The sequence below is a fragment of the Populus nigra genome, chromosome 19 (genome assembly GCF_951802175.1).
Source record: "Populus nigra chromosome 19, ddPopNigr1.1, whole genome shotgun sequence".
Lineage (NCBI taxonomy): Eukaryota > Viridiplantae > Streptophyta > Magnoliopsida > Malpighiales > Salicaceae > Populus > Populus nigra.
The window spans coordinates 4,601,315-4,624,696 of NC_084870.1; the positions used below are offsets into that span (position 1 = coordinate 4,601,315).

The 23,382-nt window shown below is 34.2% G+C and overlaps 3 protein-coding genes across 3 annotated transcripts; all 3 read right to left on the minus strand.

Moving 5' to 3' along the window:
- Window positions 1-89: 89 nt before the first annotated feature.
- LOC133679196 (uncharacterized) lies at window positions 90-5,166 on the minus strand. The gene is made up of 11 exons (XM_062101729.1): window positions 4,788-5,166; window positions 4,526-4,610; window positions 4,219-4,415; window positions 2,789-2,871; window positions 1,789-1,834; window positions 1,591-1,647; window positions 1,381-1,435; window positions 1,206-1,306; window positions 1,027-1,090; window positions 786-919; window positions 90-490 (listed from the first exon to the last, which is right to left on the minus strand). The coding sequence occupies exons 1-11, from the start codon at window positions 4,875-4,877 to the stop codon at window positions 317-319; spliced, it is 1,086 nt and encodes a 361-aa protein (XP_061957713.1). The 5' UTR covers window positions 4,878-5,166; the 3' UTR covers window positions 90-316.
- A 5,342-nt stretch (window positions 5,167-10,508) lies between these two features.
- LOC133679387 (uncharacterized) lies at window positions 10,509-13,205 on the minus strand. Its single transcript, XM_062101968.1, has 3 exons — window positions 12,669-13,205; window positions 12,378-12,545; window positions 10,509-12,227 (listed from the first exon to the last, which is right to left on the minus strand). The coding sequence occupies exons 1-3, from the start codon at window positions 13,203-13,205 to the stop codon at window positions 10,509-10,511; spliced, it is 2,424 nt and encodes an 807-aa protein (XP_061957952.1).
- A 4,246-nt stretch (window positions 13,206-17,451) lies between these two features.
- LOC133680409 (uncharacterized) lies at window positions 17,452-23,187 on the minus strand. Its single transcript, XM_062103338.1, has 7 exons — window positions 23,000-23,187; window positions 22,473-22,882; window positions 21,202-21,356; window positions 19,797-19,892; window positions 19,004-19,260; window positions 18,229-18,449; window positions 17,452-18,038 (listed from the first exon to the last, which is right to left on the minus strand). The coding sequence occupies exons 2-7, from the start codon at window positions 22,797-22,799 to the stop codon at window positions 17,679-17,681; spliced, it is 1,416 nt and encodes a 471-aa protein (XP_061959322.1). The 5' UTR covers window positions 22,800-22,882; window positions 23,000-23,187; the 3' UTR covers window positions 17,452-17,678.
- Between the last annotated feature and the right edge of the window lie 195 nt (window positions 23,188-23,382).

A 23,382-nucleotide genomic window follows, 5' to 3' on the forward strand; every position in this document is an offset into this window, starting at 1 on the left:
AGCGTCCATATGCTAATCGTGCAGAATTCCCTGGGTGTTCGAGGGAGAGATTTGACACGTGCACTTCAAATAAATTTGACCAAGAAGAATAATGTCAAAGAATCCAATTTATTTATGCATCCAATTATAATATAAATGTTTTTTTTTTCAAACGGGTAAGAAGATATGGACAATACCCTCAGAGGCTACAATGAGAGGGTAGCCAAGGCAAAAGAATAGCGCTTATACAACACAAAATAACATGGAATGTTATACATCTCAAGCTGAAATTGCAAGTTCAGGCTTCAGGGGAGCCAAGATATTTTGTCATCACCGTTCAGTAGTTCTTTGGCTCTCTCAGCTTATCCCAGCTAGAAAACAACAGCCCCAACAGAGAATAGAATACCGCCTTAATGCAAGATATTATGAAACTCCAACATGAAGAGGGCCAGCACCATGGATACAGGAGTCGAAAAAAGAGGCTTATGAGATGTCGAGGATACTGCCCGACCTGTGGCAGGCAATTAATGTTATTGCCAACGACATGAAAGGCATGTACTAGGAATGTGGAATCATGGATCAACTCAAGTTTCTAAATCTAAATATTATCCAGGCATGATCGTTAAAGAATGCACCTAATCATCTTAAGCAGTGTATCATTTACTACAGCTCTGGCATTGCTTAAAGAGTATGGCTTATTGATCCTAAAGTTGATACCAAAATATGCACTTTCATGACATTTACTTGATGAAATTTGATTAGGAACCGTGTCGATGACACTAACAACCAGGGATAAAAGCACTCACAGGGAAAAGCAAATCCAAAGAATCCCAGGCGGCATGACGGACAGCTCTTGTGGGATACATTGGACCGCCAGGAGAAGTGAAGCTATACAAACATGCCTTCAATCTTGTACTTGTGGTCATTCTCAATTCCAAGCCTGCAGAAATTAATTACATTACCCTATTCAGAATAACCTGCAATTGTTTATATCAGGTCAATTCAATGTTAGACACTTTGATTTTGGAAAGTGACGGATAATACCACCTTGGAGAACTTTAATGTGTGAAAGGTAATGCAATAGAACTGGTTCCACCTTTAACTTTTGAAGCTGGCAGGCAAAAGAATTTGGAAACCGTATGAATACACAAATGAATTCTCTACAGGTAAAAAATAACCAACTCTTCAGAAAATAAATGCCCTAAGATTGAATACACAGAATATACCTGGTCTGCAACTTCAATAACAAAGAAGTCTGCTGGGCCACCAACCAAGAAAGCATTTAGAAAAACAGGAAACTGTTTTAAGAAGCTCTCGTGCTTGTCAACTGCATAGATCATATTATAAAATGATAACCCGTTTGTTGTTCAATATTGAATCTATACAAGTTAGAAAGCTTGCCTGAGTTGTAAAAGAGGGTGAACCTTGAGAGCAAAAGAAACAGTTCTCGCTGGGCCTGATTTAATGAAAGATGACATATTATTTTCAAACGCAAATGCGTTCAAGGAAATTTTGAAGTCCACACCATATTTTTCTGGAAGTACAATTGAAGGCAAGCATACATAAAAACAATTGGCATGTAAGATCAAAAAAGGTGCATCAATGCCAGACCTGCACCGGAATTTTATTCAACTGCATAGGCGCCAAGGCAACTTCATCAAGGAGATACTGAAATCAAAAAGGGAAAAAGTAAAGTAAGGAGGAAGAATAGAATAATTATACAGAGACCAAGATTTATACAGAGACCAAGATTTTACCCATGTATATCCAGTTGAAGGGGTTAAATTACATTGTTGGAAGGACACTTGCCTGAAATAGGGACTGGAAGCGCCTTGTGTTTGTTTGGATGTCAATCCTGCAAAGTTTTACCACAAAGGTTCAAGTCATTGTTGCATGGATGGAATGGTAGAATAGAGCAGTGAGATATCTTCAAACCAAAAACATGGAAAGGGAAAATATAATGTTTGTTAAATCCTAGTTTATGATTCTACTGAATGGCATGTTTGTACAGTAATCAACTGGACGTGCAAATTTTATCGACAGCACTCAATAACATGTAAAAGTTCAATTGAAACTAATGATATTAAAGTATTTCCATACTTCGGTTTGCTATGACTCCCTTTGAAAAAATAGATTTTCAGTGGCAGCACCAAATTTCAGATGCAAGGGATCCAGAAATTTGGTTGGAGAGGAAAGAAAGGAAGAAGCAAGGATGCTCTCTGTTAATGCAAGAATAAGACACTTTGAAATTGATTAAACTCCCATGGAGCAAAGGTTATAATAACAGCAGGATATCAGGAATCAATCATAGCACAATGAAACAGCTACAGAGGTTGATAGAAACGCCAGAAGTTAAATGAATATCAAAGTTCCTTTTTTTTTCTATAACTTTTCCTCAATGAATAATGAAAAACCTTATCCTCGTTTCTTTCTTGAAAAAAAAATCCCCTTCACAGAATGGTACAAGCCACAGGCTCTAAGCAGTTTGAATTTTAATTAGTTATGATCCACTAGTCAAAATACTGTTTCCCTGCATTGAATTGATTTCATAGATCAACCCAAATCCATCTGGAAAGAAAACAAAAGGAAATAACATATGGAGCAAATAGAATTTTGAATCTTGAGAGTGTCCTTCACAATTAACAATATTTCCCAGTCCATATTAAGAAAGAAAAAGCACAATGAAGAATGAAACTCATTTTCTTTAATAGTTTTGTGTATTTATCAGCATGATCCACAAACTTTCCAACACTCATTAGTATTTAGCAGCACTAAATGATTACCAATCTGAGCTCACTGATATTCATACCAGAAAACATTTGTAGCACCTTGAACAAGAGCAGATGAGAAACGTAGAAGTACTTCAGTATTATCCAGCTGGGCTTCAAAAAGCTGCAGAAAACATACAAGTGCAACACAGCATTATATGGCCACAACTGATGGAATATAGCATAATACTTTCCCAATAGATTTTAATGTTTCAAATAAATTTGGATGGTTAACATAAAAAACAAAAAAATAAACTTTCAAATTGTATTCATGCAAAGCAACCCATTTGATAACCTTTAACTACACCTGCTTCTGAATCATATTGGCGCACATAAACCAGAACCAGTATTCACATAGATTCAGGAAACCAAATGCAACGAAAGTTTTGAATCAGGAAATAAACATAACTAAGTTATGACTCAAATTTAAAACCACTCATTTTTTTCTTAATAGCAACAGCTTCCCAAAACAAGTGAAAATAAAGTGGTATTTCATTTAAGCCCAAACTTGAATTTAATAACTTCTATTTTGAACTACAACACAAAAAGTGATGAAAACAAGGCCTAATATAACCTTAGAAGCCACAAAACCATAGTTAGCACATGTTAGGAATCGCTGCTGGAGATTTAAGACAGGTCAAATGTGAAAATAGGGTCTACTCTGGGATACAAGACTATTGGTATCTCTTAAATCCATAATTTATGTGAATTCTAGTTAATAATAGCAGTCATGCACCTTAAGAACAAAACTTTTGGAAATGTAAAGAAAACTAGCATAGATTGAGAAACTAGCATTTTCCTTTTCTTTTTCCTATAGAGCTAAAAAAACAAGTTCAACCATTTTCATTTCCACCCTTGCCAATGCAAACGATTCTATAATATATTTTTGACCAGTTTGGAACAGTCAATCTTACAACCCACCAGAACATAAACTGTTTTTTCTTTTTTCTTTTTTCTTTTTTTGATATCATGGACGCGACCCATGGGTGGACGGCCACTCCCAAGAGCCAAATCACAGGAGAGAGCCTGCCAACTCGAGGTCTACAATCGATTACACACTTACATGTGGGTTGAGAGATGCAAGTCGTAGAGTTCGAACTAGGAATGTCCTCTCCCTCTAGTTGACTCCTTACCACTTGACTATTGCCAGCTGAGCTACTAGCTCGCTTGCAGCCTATACTGTTTTATCAGTGGAGAGTTCAAATAAGTTGCATTACAAAAGGAATGGCAAACAGCAGGTCAATTCGAATATCTACTTCTGAAACGAATACAGCAGCAAAGAAGCAATCTTGACAGGGCTCCCTTGCTGCCATTCAACAAGCAATCAGGCAAGGAAAATATGGGTTTATATCGAGTTCTCAAAAGACCAATGCGAGAACTGTATTGCTATATTAAAGATCAGTAACATATGTGATTCTTCATGGATAGAAAAGAGAGAGAAAAATTACTGGAACAGAGCCAAGCTGCATACCCATTTATGGAACAAAAGAAAGAAAATATGTGATGCAAATGACTGGCTCCAGAGTTGGAGAATCAGATGAAGGATTTGTTTTCCACTCTCAGGTACCCTAACATAATAATCAGCGAGCAAGTTGAAAAAGCACAGTTGGCCATCAGCATCATCTTCCACAGGAGAAATTGAATCTTCTTCCCTGCTGAAAATTATACCTATGTTCAATGCAAGAAAAAATAAAGATGTGCACAGTATAAAAGCCAACAATGAGAAATAACAATAGACCATTAACACAGATTGATATCATCATGCAATTATAACAGACCTCGAGCGCGATCATCAACTTCCAAAGCATTGTCAGCAAACAACTCTTGTAACAAGTTACGTCTCTGAGTTGGAGAAGCTAGTGCCTGCCCTTGTCATTAAAAACATCACGTAATTTTTAGCAAAAAAAGAAAAAAATTATCAATTCTTGATTTTGGAACACTTAAAAATCAGAATACATACAATTTCCTTAATCCTTTCAGTGAACAAAAGAATCCCAAGAAAAAGGAAAGGAAATTGAAAGGAAGAGAAAAGGAACGAACCCTTTGCAGCTTTTTCTCGATTTCAACAGTGAGAGCGTTCAGATAAGCTGAGCTACCAGTTCCGGGCGTGGGTGAACTTGTCTTTTCCATTTCTTTATATAATTACACTATTTTAACAATCTTCAGCCATTTCATTTGATTTGATCCAAAAATCGCCGACAGTCCCTCCCTCCCTCCCAAGCCTGATGAATAAATTCCGATCCAAGCAAACGAACAAACAAATTCTAATGGTTTAAAATCAAAGAAGAAGCTTCTTCCTCCTGTTGTCGAGAATCCAATTCAATAATGTACACCAGAGCAGTTTTTTCTTTTTATTTGTGTTTTTTTTTTAAATAGAAATATAAATATTGGCTGTGTCATTGTTTCGGTCTTACCCAGACCGTCACTAAGTAACGATAATGATAATATTAGAAGGATAAATAGAGTTACATATCAAATTAGTCCTCTTAGTTTGTTAGCTAAATCATTTAGATCCATAACTTTTTCTCCTCTTGCTATAGTTTACGAGAAGGCAATAATGTTACTGAATAAGCAAAATTTGGCACTAAAGTAGTAAGTTATGGACTGATTTAAGAATATAAGGGTTAACATATAATTTGTAAGAAGATAATGAATAGTTATTATTTAAGGACACAATTGTAATTAACGGTATATAGTGGGGGCGAATGTGGATCAGAACTTTAGATTTATTTTATTCCTTGAAGGAAAAGGCATGTGCTGTAGTAGTGGCGTTGTTTGTGGTTGGCTGGAGAGGGCGGCGAAATCTTGCATTTCTTACACGTGTTTTACACTTGCCATTTTTGCATAAGCAAATCCAAACAAGACTTTACTCTAGGCGAAAAATGGTCGGAGAAGGGCAGGAGGGAACAAAATTATTTGTTTTTTTTTTTAAATTAGCACAAGTAAACTTAAAACTTTAACAACAACAACAATAATAAATTTTCATTTTTAACTTATCCCTTCTCATAATAATAATAATAATAATAATAATAATAATAATAACAACAACAAACATTAACGAGCATAATTCAACTGGTCAGGTCCTGAATTTGCTTTATAAAGATCACCAGTTCGAGTCTCATAAACCTCAAGGTTACTGGAGGTTTACATGGTCGTTAACTTTAGGTTCCGTGATATTAGTCGAGATACGCGCACGCTAGCCCGAACACTCAAATTAATAAAAATAAATAAATAAAAAACATCTACACAGTTAACATCTTACAATTGCAACCAATTATCTAATTTTATAAAATTAAGATGCAGAATAAGAATGAAATAGCTGTTGTTTGTTTATTAGCATGGATAAGATATATAAAAGCTAGTATGAAAGTGTCGCCGATGATCAATGGAAATGACAGTTGTCAACTTTACTTGAATATCTCTTATTATTAATTATTTAGATTTGGTGGAAGATTATGCAGTGATTTAATTTGATGGCGTTACCATATTTTGTTTTTTTGCACTTAATTTATCTAAAACAACAAGGGACTAAGTGTCGGTGGAATTTTTAGGATTGGATCCAAATGGAAGGTGCACCAATAAATCTCGTTGCTTCATTATAAAATCTAATTGATTTAATATTTTAAAATAGCCAACAATCTTTCACATCTGGTTGTTTATAGAGAAACCCTTTATCATGTTACAGTGAAACAATACTTTAGAGATCTCGTACGAATTGGACTGTGGCAGAGCAAGCCAACAAGCGTCATGAACAAGCTGGAGCGAGTTTAAGGAAACTACTAGCTTATTAGAACAGTGAAAATGCAAGTAAATTGGTTTGGATCGATGACTGAACATACCAATTGGATTAAAATTGCCCCAGGAGCTCTCAGTTTGAGGATGCCCAAGAGGTAGATGTAAGCAAAATCCTGCTCTCTGGTATCATAAATGAGTGAATCCATTCATTGACCGTTCTAAAAATAAGAGTACAAATCCAAGATAAGCCCATCACACTTGTTTTTATTGCCTGCAAGATATCACATTTTTCCGAGTTAAAATGTCCCACATTTCCCTGTATGAATATGTACAAGCACATTTATAACATCTAAATTGATGATGAGCATGAGAGACATTTTTTATATGGAATGTTAGAGGAGAATATAAATTATATTCTAAAATTTTATTTAATAATTTAAATTATTTTGTTAAGATAATTATTTGACATGGTATCAGAATCTTGATGATCAAGTGGTTATGAGTTTAAATCTTATCATTCCTATTTATTTGATAAAAATTAAACATAAGTTAGTGTGAGTTTATATAACTTTCAAGTCTAAGAAGCTTTCACTTGAGGGAGTATGTTAGAAAATAATATAAATCATATCTTAAAATTTTATTTAATAATTTAAATTATTAGATTGAAATTATTTTTAATATAAAAAATCATTGCTCTTAATGTTACCTATTCCTCCTCGTTAGGCTAAAAAGCACCAAGCTACTGGCATTAGGATCAAGGCTTGCTAAGAAATTCATTTTCCTATAGATAAATATATTTGGGAGTCTACTTCTAGTTGTTTTTTAAAGTGTTTTTTACTTTGAAATACATCAAGATAATTTTTTTATTTTTTAAAAATTATTTTTAATATTAGTGCATCAAAATGATTTGAAAACACTAAAAATATATTAATTTAAAGCAAAAAAAATAAAAAAAATTTAAATTTTTTTTTTAAAAATTTTAAAAAACAAAAACAAACTGAAAGTGGACATATGGAGGCAATGCAATTGCCTAGCAAAGGGATTTTTGGACCCAAGAGGAACCATAACTTAATCCACAGGAGCTATACACAACTGCGTTGCATCATGAATTAGGTAGGAAGGAAGGAAAAGATTGGTGTGGAATATTAAGAACTGAAAACCGAAAGACAAGAACATACCTTGACGAATAAGCTCAAATCATGGATGTCCATTTCCGTTTCCTGAGGTTGTCTTTACATCCAGTAAAGTAGTTATCAGCAACAATATAGCCTGAGTACGAGGTGCCAGACATGTAAATCAAATCGGACAACAATTATTATTTGTCAAAAACTAATTCATACTGAGCCAGAAATTAGAAAAAGGGAACCTGCATGCTGGGTCACCTCATTTTCCTAATTTCCCTTCAGTTTGTCGACTGCCAAAGTGAGATCCAATAAATCTAATTAAATGATTTGACTAGCCATGAGAAGTTATTCATTGAAGTCTTGGCTGGTGAACGAAGCTTGAATGGAAATATCTTGATCCTGGCTTCAGAACTCAGGATATAGGTTTTATGAATTTAAACAAATTAAACTAAATTATCAACTATAAATCCTATTTTAATAAGTATATAATATAAGAATTAAATAAAAAAAATCAATAACCAAAGTAAGAAACAAATCAATCTTTTAATTTCAACTGCTGACACCTATCATCCACCTGTTTTGTTGATCGGAGATAAAAATTGTTTTATGATTTCCTTTCATTCCTGTGTTGGCATATCTAATAAATCACTGTTGCCCGTCTATCATGAAATTTTACCCATTTTTAAAATATTTAATATTTATTTATTTATTTTAAATTAATTATTTTTTAATACTTTTAGATTATTTTAATATATTGTTGTTAAAAATAATTTTTAAGTTTATATCTAAATAATGTTATCTAACATCACTCAAATCCTATAAAAAATCAATTTAAGTTTATATCTTTATTTTATAATTGAAGTTTAATATATTATTACGAGCATGTGATACTAATGATAATTAATTGTTATTAAACGAAAATGTGTAAAATTTATTAATATGTTAATGTCCTTTAACATCGAATAATATCTATTTATAATGTACTATAAGCTAGGTAGACGTTGATGTATTCTTTTTAAAATACATAATATAAATAAATTTAACAAATAATTAATAAACACATAATTTAACATCTTATTCATGATTTTTAAATTAAAAGAGATCTTGAATGATTTAACTAACTAATCATTAACAATTTACTAATTAGATTATATCACTAATGATGTTTGATGATGTGATTTTATATTTTTAAATCACATCTTCTATTAATATTTTAAATATATATGACTTAAAAATAAAATTATTGAACATGTGAGATTCTTTATATAATTTTTTTAGGATATGACTCTGAGGCATTACAGAAAAACGTGGAAGAGAAATTTTTTTAAAAATATGAAAAATAAATTATGTCAAGTCGGGTGGGGTATCCGATGGAGAAGACCCACCACCGGACTTCACCCAAGGGGGGTTGAATGGTGGAGGAAAATTTTGGCATATAAGAACAGCCACCGTAGGCAAAAACATCAAGAGTACTGCAGATCCCAGGAGCCATCTTCCTGGTATTTTGTTTTAAAACAAGATGAACGACTGGATATTCAAATCTCGTCTGAAAATCAACCTGGCTAGCTGCTAGGATGATACCCAGATTCTATATATCTCTTCAAAGATCATCACCTGGGAAAGGGATTTTTGGACCCATAAGAGCTATACATTATTCCAAGATCTCAATGACCTAATAGAATCTATATTGTCTTTGTCATGGGCGGAGCCAGAAATAGATGAATAAGAAAATAATTGATTTTTGGATAGAAAACATGTAAAGTAGAAGGATATAAACGCAAACTCTTAAAGTTCCAGGACTAAAAATGTTTTTCAAAACTTTGGGGAGCCGTAACCCTCCACCAATCAACGCGGTTCCACCAGCTCGTCTTTTTAACCTCCACGCAACATCATTTTTAACCTCCACGCAATATCAAAATCACAGTTCACCAATGTACATTGCACTATATATTATAGGAGCACACATTAATTTGCTTTTTTTATTAATTTTATTTTTTAATATTTGAATAAGTAAGAATTTTACTTTATAATTTTTATTTATTTATTTATAAAGTTAGATTGGTTTATCAGCTAAATCTTATTTTGCCGTCATGTTTTTATATTTTAAAAATATTTTTAAAAAAAATTAAATTTTTTATGTTTTTTATTTTTTAAAAAAGATATTATTTTCAAATTATTTTAATATATTTTTAAATAATATTATTTTAAAACACCAGAACCACATTCCTAATCAACATGAGGTCAGATGAGAGAAAGATAACCCAGAGAAGCCCCAATATTTTACTCTTTTTCTCCCAGCTAGCCTTGTGATTTACAAATGCTGAGAAACAAGAGTCTGGTATTTATAATAATACTACAATAATAAGAGCCCGAAACTTTAAAACTTCTTCCTCCAAATATAATATCGCAAATAAATAAAATAATTTGAGCCTCCAGATTCACGTCGCCTTCCTCCCACCCAAAAAAATGATGGCTCCTCGATAACAATATTAAAACCACTGCACCAACCAAATACAATTAAAGATTTTCTTTTTAATTATCTAATCGGTAGTGTAATAATAAAAACTAAACTTGAAACTAAAAAATTTATTTTTTTTATGATTTCAAGTTTGAGTTTTATGGTTGATAATATGATGGCTACTGTAAACTTACATGATCGTTAACTTTAAAACCCGTAAAATTAGTTAAGATATGTATAAACTAGTTCGAATATTCATAGTCTTTTTAAATACTACTGTCCTGCTAAGCTACGTTAGTTTTTGTTCGCAGTAACAACTTATTCAATTTATGAATTGATGCTCGAACAAAAAAGAAATTAAAGATTTAATTCTTCAAAATATTATACCCGAATAAAACATTGGGCTTAATTTTGCATTAAAATTGTAAATTGGTACAATACTGTTCAATTGTATAGAGCACGGATTTTACATGAGATTTCGTACAAATTTATGTGTTTTGAAGGGTTTTCCCATTGAAGAATTTCAATGATTCCCTTCTCAATCTCTTTGGTCTCTTTTATTAAATTGCTCATGCAAAAACCTAGAGCACTCAAGCACAAGACCACCTGGCTCTTCAGTTCTCTTTGCCCTTCATCAGCTGCGTGAAACTTGTCTACCATTTCCTTTGAATGTTGGAGATAAGAACTGGTGAGGCTATCTATCTTGTCTTCATCTAAACCGGAAACTTTAAAAATGTTCCTGTTTGAAGATTTTCCCATTTCAAGATCATGAGAGATGTTTTTGTTTTCAAGTTCCTTTTCAAGAAATTCTAAGGATAACAACATCGTGACATCCTCAAAACATTTAACCAAGGAACCAGCCATTTCTTTGAAAATTTCAAGGTCACCATCTAGCTTAGTTACGTACTCCTTCCACGAAGCTCCAATTTTTTGTGATTCATGTTCAAGGAGTCCCACTGCATCAGCACTAAAAAGCAAGAGATCCACCAGCCTTGACAAAGACCCCAACAGCTTAAAATAGCAAGGACTAGGAAAAGGCAAAAACCAGAAGTTGGGCTCCACCTCAGCTTCTCCAATGAACTTCTCTAGTTCACTAACAACCAATTTGAGTCTCCTCTGGTTCTCTAGCAAGCTGGTTTTGTTGTTGGCTGCTAGGCTTATTGAGCCAATGCAAGCAGACAATGTCTCGAAACATTTAGAAAGTTGTGCTTTGGCTAGAGAAGAAGCTCTGGTGGGTTGCAAGAGAAGGTCTACCATGATTGAGCAAGATAATCCAATAAAGGTTTCCACAATTCTTGCTATAGCAAATTCGCTTGGTGGGCCAAAATTTTTCCTGCCCAGTACTAGCACAGCTCCAATCACTGCAGAAATTCCACCTGCCTGGCCATACGTCTTGCTATGCCTCAGAAAACTGGTAATAACGAACCAAGGAAGGAGAGAGATGAACCTTATTGACAAGTACCTTTCGAACACAAAGCAGCCAAATACTCCATATACAGTCCCTAATACTGTCCCCTGTGCTTTAACATTAGCAACTTTGAATGTTGCCTCCCTTGCAGCAGCTAAGCTAATCGCTACAGGGAGGCCTGACCAATAACCATCTTTCTTGCTATATATCAAACCAAACAGGACAGCGAGACCCAAGGAGAGAGAGCATTTGAATGCTGGCATAAGCCTTTTGCTGCTTACACTTGTAGACCAGTTGCTCATCCACGTGCTCTTGAAGAACCCAGTTTGCTTAGATGGAGTGCTCGATCCTTTTTGTTGCGTGGGGGTAATTGGTTTCCCCAGTGATTTGCAGTGGAGGAGTTTCATGCAAAATAAGAAGAAAAAAGAAGGCAAATCTTGGTGCCTTGTTGAGATTGTCTGAAGTGTTTGGTAGGACTCGACAATATTATCAGCATTTGATTCTGGAACAGTTAAAGAATCTCTAGGCAAACAATTCTTGATCTGTTTTTGGGTGAGGCTAACATTCTCCAATAGTTGAACTAGACCATGTTCGGTCTCTCCATCGAGAATTCTTACAGGTAATGAGGTGGTACAGCTGGTTAAAGCCATTTCCATCCCTCTTAATGGTATCTCGAACTCTTGCAATCTCTCTCCCGGATTCAAGTACAAGTTTCTCAAAAATCTCAATGGAAGTCTCTCCCATTTCACGCTTTCCTGTACACAATCCACAAAAGAAATGATGCATGCATGGAAGTTAATTATAAGCAACTCAACAGTACTGTAATTGAAAGCTAGCCCGCCACTAGTACGTGGTAGACACCATACAGAATCGATGGTGTTGTGTAATGTTACGAAGTTGCTTACTTGGTAGCGTTTAATACTCTGAAGAAGTTTGGCTCCAGCAACAGCCAATGGCTTGGCTTGAGATATAGATGTCAACGCCAAAGCGTTGTCTTCCGCACAGAAAGCTTTTACATAGAGGTTCAGCCTCTCAGAAACATTTTCAGCTAGCCTTTCACAATTCAGTTTCAGCTGCAAAGTGATTTTTACAGGATTAACAATATTTATCTTCCACTCATCACAATTTTTTTTTTTTGAAAAATATGATTATATTGCATGTTTATGCAAGGAGAGTTACGGATAATTATCAGTTACCTCCCAACAAGCCAGTCTTGGATACGGGAACAGCAAGGCAAGAACACAAGCTAAGACTCCAATAGCAGTACTAGCGGCTACATGCAAAGTATGCATAATAGCCTCGGTATGCACACCATTGATAAAAGCTATAACGTACACGATAACAATCTGACCCAATGCAATTCGCTTGGCAACTAAATGAGTCCCCTCAGGAAAAACCACCACAAATGCACCCAGAGCCACTGCTAAAGATATGGTGCCACCAGTAAGCATAGCTGGACCAATCAGCCAAAGGCTCAGCAGAGCCGGCCCCACGCTCTGGACCGTGGCATAGAGTGCTAGCCAGCAACCATGAAGAGCGTCACCTAAGGTTGCATCAGTGACAATGAGTATTACAGTCACATAAGAGAATGCAGGGAAGGCTATATGGTGTCGGATAGAAGCTGGACCATAGAGGGTGGTGCAACCCACTATAGTACATGCCAGGGCAGTCCTGAACGCCGACGCTAGGCATCGGAGCCACACAGCTCGAGCTCGGTCTGTTGTGGCTGACATAATTACAGGGATTGGTTTAGGCTCTACAGATAATATTGCTAAGCGCAATGCTTGAAGGTGTGGGATTTGGGTTGATCGATAAGAGCTGAGATTATATAATACAATAGTCCTACAGAGGTTGACAGTCAGAAGAGGGGATGCAGGAGCTGATGTGAGACTTCGGTGTGCTGCAAATACTCGGTGTTGGATTAACAGAATTGAATAGCAGTCAGTCAGGTTAAAGTTAGAGTGGGCACCTAGGCATGACTCATCAGCTTAATTAATTAATACTGCATAATAGCCGATTAATTTGTAAATATAAAAACCCCTACACTCACCAACCCACAACCACGATTAAAGTAGTGAATGATAATTTGAAAGAAAGAATGGACTCTAGGATTTACAATAGGTTCATGTGCGTATAAACCCTAATTCCAAGACAAGACATTTTTACTTTATGATCTCCCTCTGAAAAATTCTTATTTTCCCTTTTTCCTTTATATATGAATAAGGTCTGCTATAATAGTATGTTACCAGTTCATTGCGCCGAAAGAGTGCTAACATGCGGAACTTTCATGTCAACAAATATATGTACATACGTGTGGCTTTTAGGCGAGGTCCTATAATTAAATTCATTATATTGTTTGTAAATAAATAATAAATTTTAAATGTCACCAAAGGAGTTTGGACTAGGGCTGGGTTTCGATTTTATTTATTATTATTATTATTCTAATCCAGAGACTTCAAGAGTCTTACAAAATAGTCCTCCGTCTAGCTAAATCCCATCCCTTGAGTTGAGACCTCCAAATTGATACCTCAAGTCTCCTTAACTTGCCCACTTGGAGATGATGAATATATATATATATATATAGTGTCTAAATAACGGCATGAATGTTTGGTTATTGAGAAATCATGATAAGAGTTTCCAGTAATGGCGAAGAGCCTAAGACTTTAGCTAAAACAGACAAGCCAACTCATTGGAAGATGAAGAGCCTGCAGCTCTTCAACAAAAGGAGGGAAATTAACTTTATTACAGTCCGACGAAGCATACAGAACATTCAAACATGGCAATTTAATAGAAATCACATCAAATACATTACACTTTAAGTGGGATTTCTATCGATGTCCACTTAACATGTTTTTTCGGCAGGCCATCGTGTTCTAGTTTGTGTTCTTTGAGGAGAAGGAAGGGTCAAGAGGGTCATCGCTGATGTACTCGTCAAATACTCCATATATTAGTACTAGTGCTTCAAGTTAGTTAAAGCAGAGCTGCTGCTGCTGCTGCTGCATGCATACGATCCCTCATCAAATCTCTCTCTCTCTCTCTCACTTATTAGGTAAAGTGCCCATGGAGCTCATCACATGCTTATGCCATAAGTCTTAGTCGAAGGAGCATGGAGAGACAGTAGCACTACCAGGCCCCCAATACCCATGCACGCACCCAATTAGTGCGTTTTTGGTAATAAGATGGAGTGTGTTTTTGTAAAAATATTAGGTTATATATATATATATATATATATATATATATATATTATAGCTCTGGCTAGAGGATGAACAAATTAATTAGTTTTAATAAATTAATGGCAGCAGTAGATGGAGAAAAATGATATAGAAGATTGAGATGCAGGTGGAAGTTTTTTTTGATGATATGAGCACCAAAATGAGCATCAAAAAATTGAAACAAGTCGAGTGATCAGTGATAACATATGGAATCCTTTTTGTCACCACGTCGCATGCCCCAACTGTCCCGAATCCGAAAGGCCACATTTACTTGTCTTCCCTTCCCTTCCCTTCCCTTACAGAAATAAATCCAAATAAATATTATAAATAAATAAAAGGAAAAGTTCTCAAAGGAGAAAAAAGAGAGGTGATGAACAACTTTTAAGTGCACGAGCATGTTGGAGCAGCCCAGCCACTTGAATATTCTATGACGAATCACCAAAGTAGAAGACTTCATGTCTTACTTTAATAATCTATACAAATAGCAACAAATATATATATAATTAACCACATTAAACATGGGATTTAGGAAATGTATATGTCAGTAATCTAAAGCATTCACCACTTCATGGAACTAGGTGTCAAAAATGTCCTGTATAAGATAAAAAATTATAATTATTTTAAATTATTATAATGATTTAGCGCAACCAACTCTTCTCCTCATGTATCTAATCTCGTTCTACTAATCCATAAACATATCTATTAAATTATTTATATAATTTATTTGAAATAAATCCTCATCTAACTTCATTACTTGACTATTCTAAAATTTTAATTTAAAATAATTCAGTTATTTTATCATGATTAGAAAAGAAAAGAAAAAACCATGGATAATCATCTCAAGGGATGAAAGATTAAACTTTCTTCCCTCCTTTTTGCTCTTAAGATATGCAACAAGTAAATATTTTTTAGGGAACATACTAGATTTAGATTTTCTCATGACATTAAAACATCAATGTTGATCATGTTCATTAAAATTAAACAGCACGATCCAATGTTCGTAGAATTCAAGCCATATTTCAATCTAAACCAAGAGTGTAGAATTTGTCCATGACATGAAATAACCACTCATTCATTTTTATGCGCTAAGAGTATGTCAATCATGCACCTACTGCTTTGCATTGGTAAAATTGTGACGGTTTTTACTGCAATTCAAATATTTTTAAACTTTTCAAATTGTTTCGGCCGAGCCCTTTAACTATAATTTGATTCGGTGAAGTTCTTGTACACCATGCATATAATCATGCATGCAGTCTCTCGGCTATATCATGTTTTGATTTAGTAAAAATAAAATAAAATATGTCCACATGGGTTGAAACAAAAACAATAAATATAAGATATTCAATTCTAGAGTTTTTTAGTTGGGATTATCTAGGATTTCTTTTAATTCAATAGAAAGGGTATTAATTTCAAAGGCATGTTTTTCAAATCGGCCTGTATATATTTTAAATATTGATCTCAAATATAAATTTAAAAATAAAAATAAAAAATACATCTTTTAATTATCAAATGAAGATAATGGAGCATGCCACTTTTAAATCTCCGCCCCACCTTTTATTGAAATTCTCTAAATTTAACAAGGTACCCCATTCTTGCATTTTTTTTTTATCATTATACAATAAAGCTAGCAACAACAATATGCTAAAACACTATTCACCCTACACCATGATCACGTTCACAAATCACAATTTCTTTGATGTATTTTTTCACTTTGTCCTTAACTTGATTATAAAATTTTATTTTTATCATGTTACATAGTTACTCACTAACCTTTTTTTTTTAAAATCAAGTTAATAACATGTTATTTGCATGATTTAAAAAAAATAATGAAAAAAGAAAAACATACATGTTTGGGTTTATTTTTAACACAAGGATTGAGAACTTAGCCTTTTAAGTCTAAGACCTATTTGTTTTTGCATTTCAAAAGTGTTTTTTTAAAAAATTAAAATATTTTATTTTTTTATTTCAATTTAATTTTTTTTTTGTGTTTTCAGATCATTTTGATGCGATGATATCAAAAATAATTTTTAAAAAATAAAAAAAATATTTTGATATATTTTTAAGTGAAAAGCACTTTGAGAAGCAACTGCAACCACACTCCCAAACAAGCTTTATGAGCCTAGTTTTTGTTGGGGTCAAGCACACGGGTCTAATATTGCGCAAGTCTTTGTGCTGGACTTGATTCTCTTGGACATTCAATTTTTTTATTTTTTATTTAATTGCTTTATTTTTTATAATTTTGAATAAAATTGTTTTTAATTAAAATTATTACAATAATATTAAAAAAAACTCATTTGATTATTCTATATTTTTCAACTAATATATTTTTCAAATAATATTTGAGCTTTTATGGTAATATTGTCAATTACTTTGTAAAACAATTATATATAAATATAACATGCACAATTTTATTTTTTTAAAATGTTCATGAGAATCTATTATCTTTTTTTTTTTGTTATTTTGTAATATGATTTTTTAATATAATTTCTTAAATGACTTATTCTTTTATTTTTTTGCACCCTACTAAGTAAAAGTCATCACAGCTTGATTTTTTTTTGTTTTGTGAATGGAATTTGCTTTTTAAATGATGATAAGTTTTTATTTAAAAAAATCAGGCTTCTAATAAATAAAAATATTTTCATCAAAGCAAGAAAATAAGGAGGGTTTTGACAAAAGCAATACAATTCTTTCCTCCTTAATTTAAATCATTTGAACCCTTGCAATTACCGGTAGAAAAGACATGTTTTCGTTAAACGAGAGAAATACATTGATAAGAAAAATGAAATTGGATTAAAAAAATACATTTTTTCTCAACAGTTGAAATACAATTCTTATTCTTAATTACAAACATTTATTTTGATCACTATAGAAAAAGGATTCGCAGGGATAAGCAACCTGAAAATCACGAAAACATTTATTTGTATGGTGTGTACAATAAAAGCTAACCTGAAAATTACGAAAACAGAAGGTCTGCTTTGCTCTGCCTTGAGGAGACTAAAAGGGACGGCTTTCAGGATCATATATTCCCGCAATGAGAGCTATAGCAATCCACGCCATAAGAATGCCAATTACAAGAGTTCTCAACAAGTGGTTCCAGTTATCATTCACGTGAACATCAGCCTGACTAGTCTGTCGTGGTGAAGGAAGATCCTCGCCATCACTAAAATAAGGCCTGGCCATGTCGATCTCATTTATAGAAGATCGAGGCTGCTGCCTAACGTGAATATCTGAGCATATCTCACAAGTGCAATTGCCTCCTAAACATGATGGGATTGTCTTAAGGTACTTAGAGAGAACCCTGTGGTTCATGTTCCCTTCAATTCTCAGCTTCTTCCTCGTGACAGGTTTCAGAACCTGAACAGAACCAGAGATCCACGTTTACACACGTAAAGAGAGAGAATACATGCATAGATTTTACTTGAAATGATGACTAGGACTTCAAAAAAGAGATAACCCCTTCCTTTCTACAGTCCAAAACAACAAAAATGGAAAATGTAATGCAGGAAGACCAACCATTCAGATTCTAATGGGAGATTATGCTTACTTGAATAAAGGTTTGCGCAATTACTCGAACTACTGGAGGAAGCCGTATAACAAGCAAATGGCCAAGACAGTTGGGGAAGTTATCTTGCAGAAGTGAAGAACAGGATCTCATTATTTGCATGGGGATTTTCAATGGAGATATGCCATCACAATCCACAATAACTGTAAGCTGTGGGCTATCTTCATCAACTAAATGCTGGACTCCATGCTCTACCTGAGATACTGGAGCATATCCATTCCATTGGTATTGCCATAACACACAGAAAATGTCAAAATAGATGAACAAATAGAGCAAACATACCAAAAGGTTAACAGCTTATATCGAAACTCAAACTAACACAAGCAATTGAAAAGAGATATTCCATCAGTTCAAAATTCATCCTTACATCATCAGAAAAATAACATTTTATTAGCATAGCAAGTAACCAGCTACTATTTTGGAACTTACAGGATAATGCTTTCAGTATAGACAATAAAAGAAAGCATCAATGGTCAGGATTACACAATTCGATCTATGTTCATGGGTTCATCCATAAAGACCTGTTTATGGGTAGAGTTTGGGCAGTTTTATCTAACAGCCAGCTTACAAAACTTTGGATGGTGAGAAACATAATTGATTTGCCTCCAATGCAGAATTTAAAAGTGAGGTACTGCTTACATGGAACAGCAGTTTTACTTTGTTATCCACGATGAGGAAAACCTTATTATCGAAATGCCAGCATCCAATGGCCTATATGGCAATAAGCAAAATAACATAGCAAAGAAATGGAACTTACTGATTGCTTGAGCAAATCGAGGTCTCTCATGTGATGGCAAGCTGGTACAAGCTAGACCAAGCCGCACAATGAGGCAAGGTCGGTTCAGCATATCATGATCATGCCAGAACACCATATTTGACCACATTTCAAGCTCTTGTTGTGAAAGAATTCTATAAGTCTCCCTCCAACGGATTGTCTTCTTAATTGACAATAAAAAGCATGAAAAGTCCCCATTTGCAGCAGTATAAAATCTACGGAGCTCGTCCTCATTAATTCTGCATAAACATCTATGTCATGATCTGCTGCAACAAGAAAAGCCAAGAAGTTCAAAGTATTTAAGATTATGAAATGTGTTTCCAAATAAGTTATGTTTTTGAGAAACATAGCAAAATGGACAGCTGATTGGTGACGTATACGAGATTTTTTGGAGACCTAATACAGCAGAGGAAAAAGCAAAGTGCTAGAAGTTCATTCTCAGTACTGGAGAATAGGACATTTTTCTTAGATATCGACTTGAAGCGTAAAGCCAGGAAGCAGATAGGGACCCGAACTTGCTTAGAACTTGTCAATTTTGTAAGACAAGTTTATGATGAACTCAAAAACAGGTTCCAGAACAGAAAGAAGTATGGAATGAATGAACATGTTGAGGTCTTCAAAACAGAGCCTGGTCACATTTCATTTGATAAAGTAGCATGCAGAATGATCCACAATGGAACTAATTTTCTGTAAAGTTATTAAAAAAGATCACAATACTAGAATCCAGAACACCACTCTGCTCATCTTTTCAGATGCATCAGAAGTAAAAGACCACCTTTCTGGTAATGTGATTCCTTGATTTTCTAGTTCCGTAAGCAGTTGTATCAACCAATTTTCAGATGCTAGACTTTGAGAGGCCCCACTAGAAGTCCTGCAGATCAGATGAAAGCCATAAACTTGTAAAAAACCTCCAGAAGTAGTTCAAGGTCCCAAACAAATTTCTTTAGTAAAATATCATAACCAAAAAAGTATAAAAGAAATGAAAACAATACACCCAGCAGACCATATTCAAGAGAGACAATAAGACCATAAGCTTAAACCTCATTGAACAATGACTGACCAAGAAAAAACATCAACAACAGAGCCAGGTAGATATCCCAGCTAGCAAGCATACCAAAGACATCCAAAACAAATACCCATGTCACAGAAAGCACTAAAACAGATTTCTCGTGGACTTACTGAACCCATATAAAATAGAGCCCCAAGCCATCAATTGCCAAATCCAGCTCAAAAACCCAGCCTCTTCCATAAAGTTTTTGTACAGATATCCTTTACCCAAAACTTGAAACTGTGTTTGTTTCAGACAGTAAACTCATATTTTTGTCAAAACTAAGATTCAAGAATCAAGATTGCAGGCTCGCAGATAATTCTGAAGTCAACCAATTCCTTCATGGATAAGTTGAAGGATGAAAATGCCACATACAGATGTGGGGAAGGAAACATATAGAAATTTGAAAAGTACAATAAATTTATTATTTATGTGTCTAATTAGCCACTGTTAATTGACAGCTCAACCCAAGCCCTTAGTCAAAGTTAGGAAGCATCCAGTCACAATATAGCCATCTTTTATCTGCAATTACCGATTCCAGCAAGGCACAATTCAGTCTGTTTCATGTGACACCCCATAAACCCAAAACTGAACATTAAGAGGGTGTTTGGAAGTGTAGTATCGATTGTTTTTCAAACTGTTTTTCGCTTGGAAATACATCAAAATAATGTTTTTTTCATTTTTTTAAAATCATTTTTGATATCAGCACATCAAAACATAAAAAAAATTAATTTTAAGCAAAAAAAAATCAAATTTTTAGGAAATGCGGTTTCAACCGCGTTCCCAAACACTGCCTAAAATTCAAATTACGATCATAAAATACCCAGCATTTGATTTTAAAGTCACGAACTTACAACTATCTCTCACGTAATAATAAACCGAACAACAACAACATGCAATACAAGCTTTACCATTGGTTAAATTGCTTATTTAAACTATTTTTATAAGAATCCAATGGTTTGATTTTAAGATTCCAGTTCACCAAGTAAGAAGATGTTTAAATGTAAAAAGTTACACAGAAAAGTAGAGAAAATTAACTACAAAAGAACTAAATGTCTTTATATAACAAAAAAATCTTATGATCTCCACGATTGTAATATTTAAATCATTGCAAATGTTATCATCTATTTACCTAGTTTCAAAAGAAGAATGTTCAGAGAGCGACTCAGAACATGTTTCTGAATCAGCATGAGAATTATTAGTGCCATTTGAGTTTTCACCACTGCGGTTTGATTGATCAGATATAGCTGTTGCAACTGAAAGGACTAATAATGGCCTTGAAAACATCTATAAGCAAGGAAGGAAAGCAACTAAAATTATCTCCAGGAAATCATATTTAAAAATAAACAGCATGTAGATCACAAGAAGAGAATAGAAAATTATTCACTGTGACCTCAACCAACCATAACAAGAAAGTGCAGAGAAAAGATAATTACAGGTTAAGCAGTTTTAGTTTGTGCGGAGAAAAGATAATTACATTTTAAGCAATTTTAGTTTGTGAAAATAGTTGAAGGGAGAAAGAGCCCCTGGAGTTTTTCTATTATGATGCTTTTCTAGTTTTTTTCCTATTTAAAGGGTATATTTTTCCTAGTTTATTTTTTTCCATCCAGTATTATTAGGGTTTTCTAATTTTTGTTGTAATTGTCTTTTGATAAGTGAAGACATGAATGAATAAAATTAAATATTTTGAGAGTCTCCCTATACTTATTGTGTTTCTGATTTTTGAGGGTTTTGACATGTAACAAACCTCGTTATCCTTCCCTCCTATTTGCGTCACTTTGTTATTTGTGAAAGTACTTGTCTTCAATATAACCACAAGATCATTTGGAAATGAATAGACCCTTGGCTCATTCTAAACACATTGAACTCTCTCTGAATTCTCTCACTAAGGCTCAATACCCTCACCATCACATCATCCATGAAACCACCACCTAATCCTAACCAGTTATCACTCTACAATTACACGTGCACACTCAATTCTTCATCCCTTCCATGGATCCCTTGACATTTTCACATGCAGAAAACTACAACTCCCAGAGCATTTGCCTGATTCTACTCTCTCAACCCTCTCCATCTCCATCACATTACTTATATACAAGTGCTTCTTTTCATACTATGTTTACTTATCAGTAATTCATTAAAAGAACCACATACATAAAAGACAAACACGGCTTTGACACTGCTAGTGCACTCTGTAAATATTTCCTCGCATCCATAATTTGAACTACACATTACTTAAAAACAAAAAATTAATATAAGAATCCTCAGTATAAATGCAAACATGTCTGCCTTCAGTTATTGCTAAGGATGTAAATAACTAGTGCGTGTGTGAAACAATTGACAAAACATTAGCAATTTTATTTGATTGCGATGACGGAGAATAAGTAAGGAGTAAGAAACAACCTGTACGCCTTTAACCAAGCCCTTGAAGGGAGCCCATCTTTGAATCCACTTAAAAGGTGGATAGCAAAGAAGTTGCAAAGCCTGAAGACCATTCCACACATGGGGACATTTACACCTCGAAACCCTTCGCACTGTCTCTAACGCAGCAACTTTGAGTAAAAATATTGCTACCTGACCAACTGGGCCAGTACCATGTCTTGAAGAAACTATATGCTTGTAAGCACTCAGAGGACATGCTTTAAGACTAGAAGCAATTATGTTTCTCTTATAAACAGCAGTCTGCCCTTGCCCTTGAGTTTTACCAAAATTATGCAGTGGGTCTCCCATCCCATGGGAGAGGGTTCACCCAATTTATTTCCCTTATTTAAACTGGTGGCATTTCATCAAATGGGTTTTGCGCAAAATCCAATCTGAAAATAGCATGACCGTGATCAGCACATTTTTTGTGGCAATACTTGCTAATTATTGACATCAAATCAAACTATTCCTAAATTCAAACTCAGTATCTACAATATATTAAATCCTACCTGATAAAACAAAAGAAAAAGAAAAAAGGTTATCGGAAAATCTTCATATGGATCTGAGCAAACGACGTCCAGAGGATTCAAAGGGGAGACAGAGAAGGAAAGGCACAGTTTTTTGGTTCCATCTTTGACTACGAGGAAAGGGAAACAAGAAAGACAGATTTCTTGTGTACTGTTTCGATTGCCTTGTGTTTTTTACTTGTAGCTGGTAAAGTTTCCATCTCAAGCCTATAAATCTATCAATATTCAAATTCTACTCCTATAGTTTGGAATATTTCAATATTACCCTTCTAGTTTCCAATGTTACCCAACCATTAAATTAAATAGTGGGCTTATTAAATTTGGCCTAGATTTTTCTTACTTTTAGGTTGTTAACTGTTTGTGTG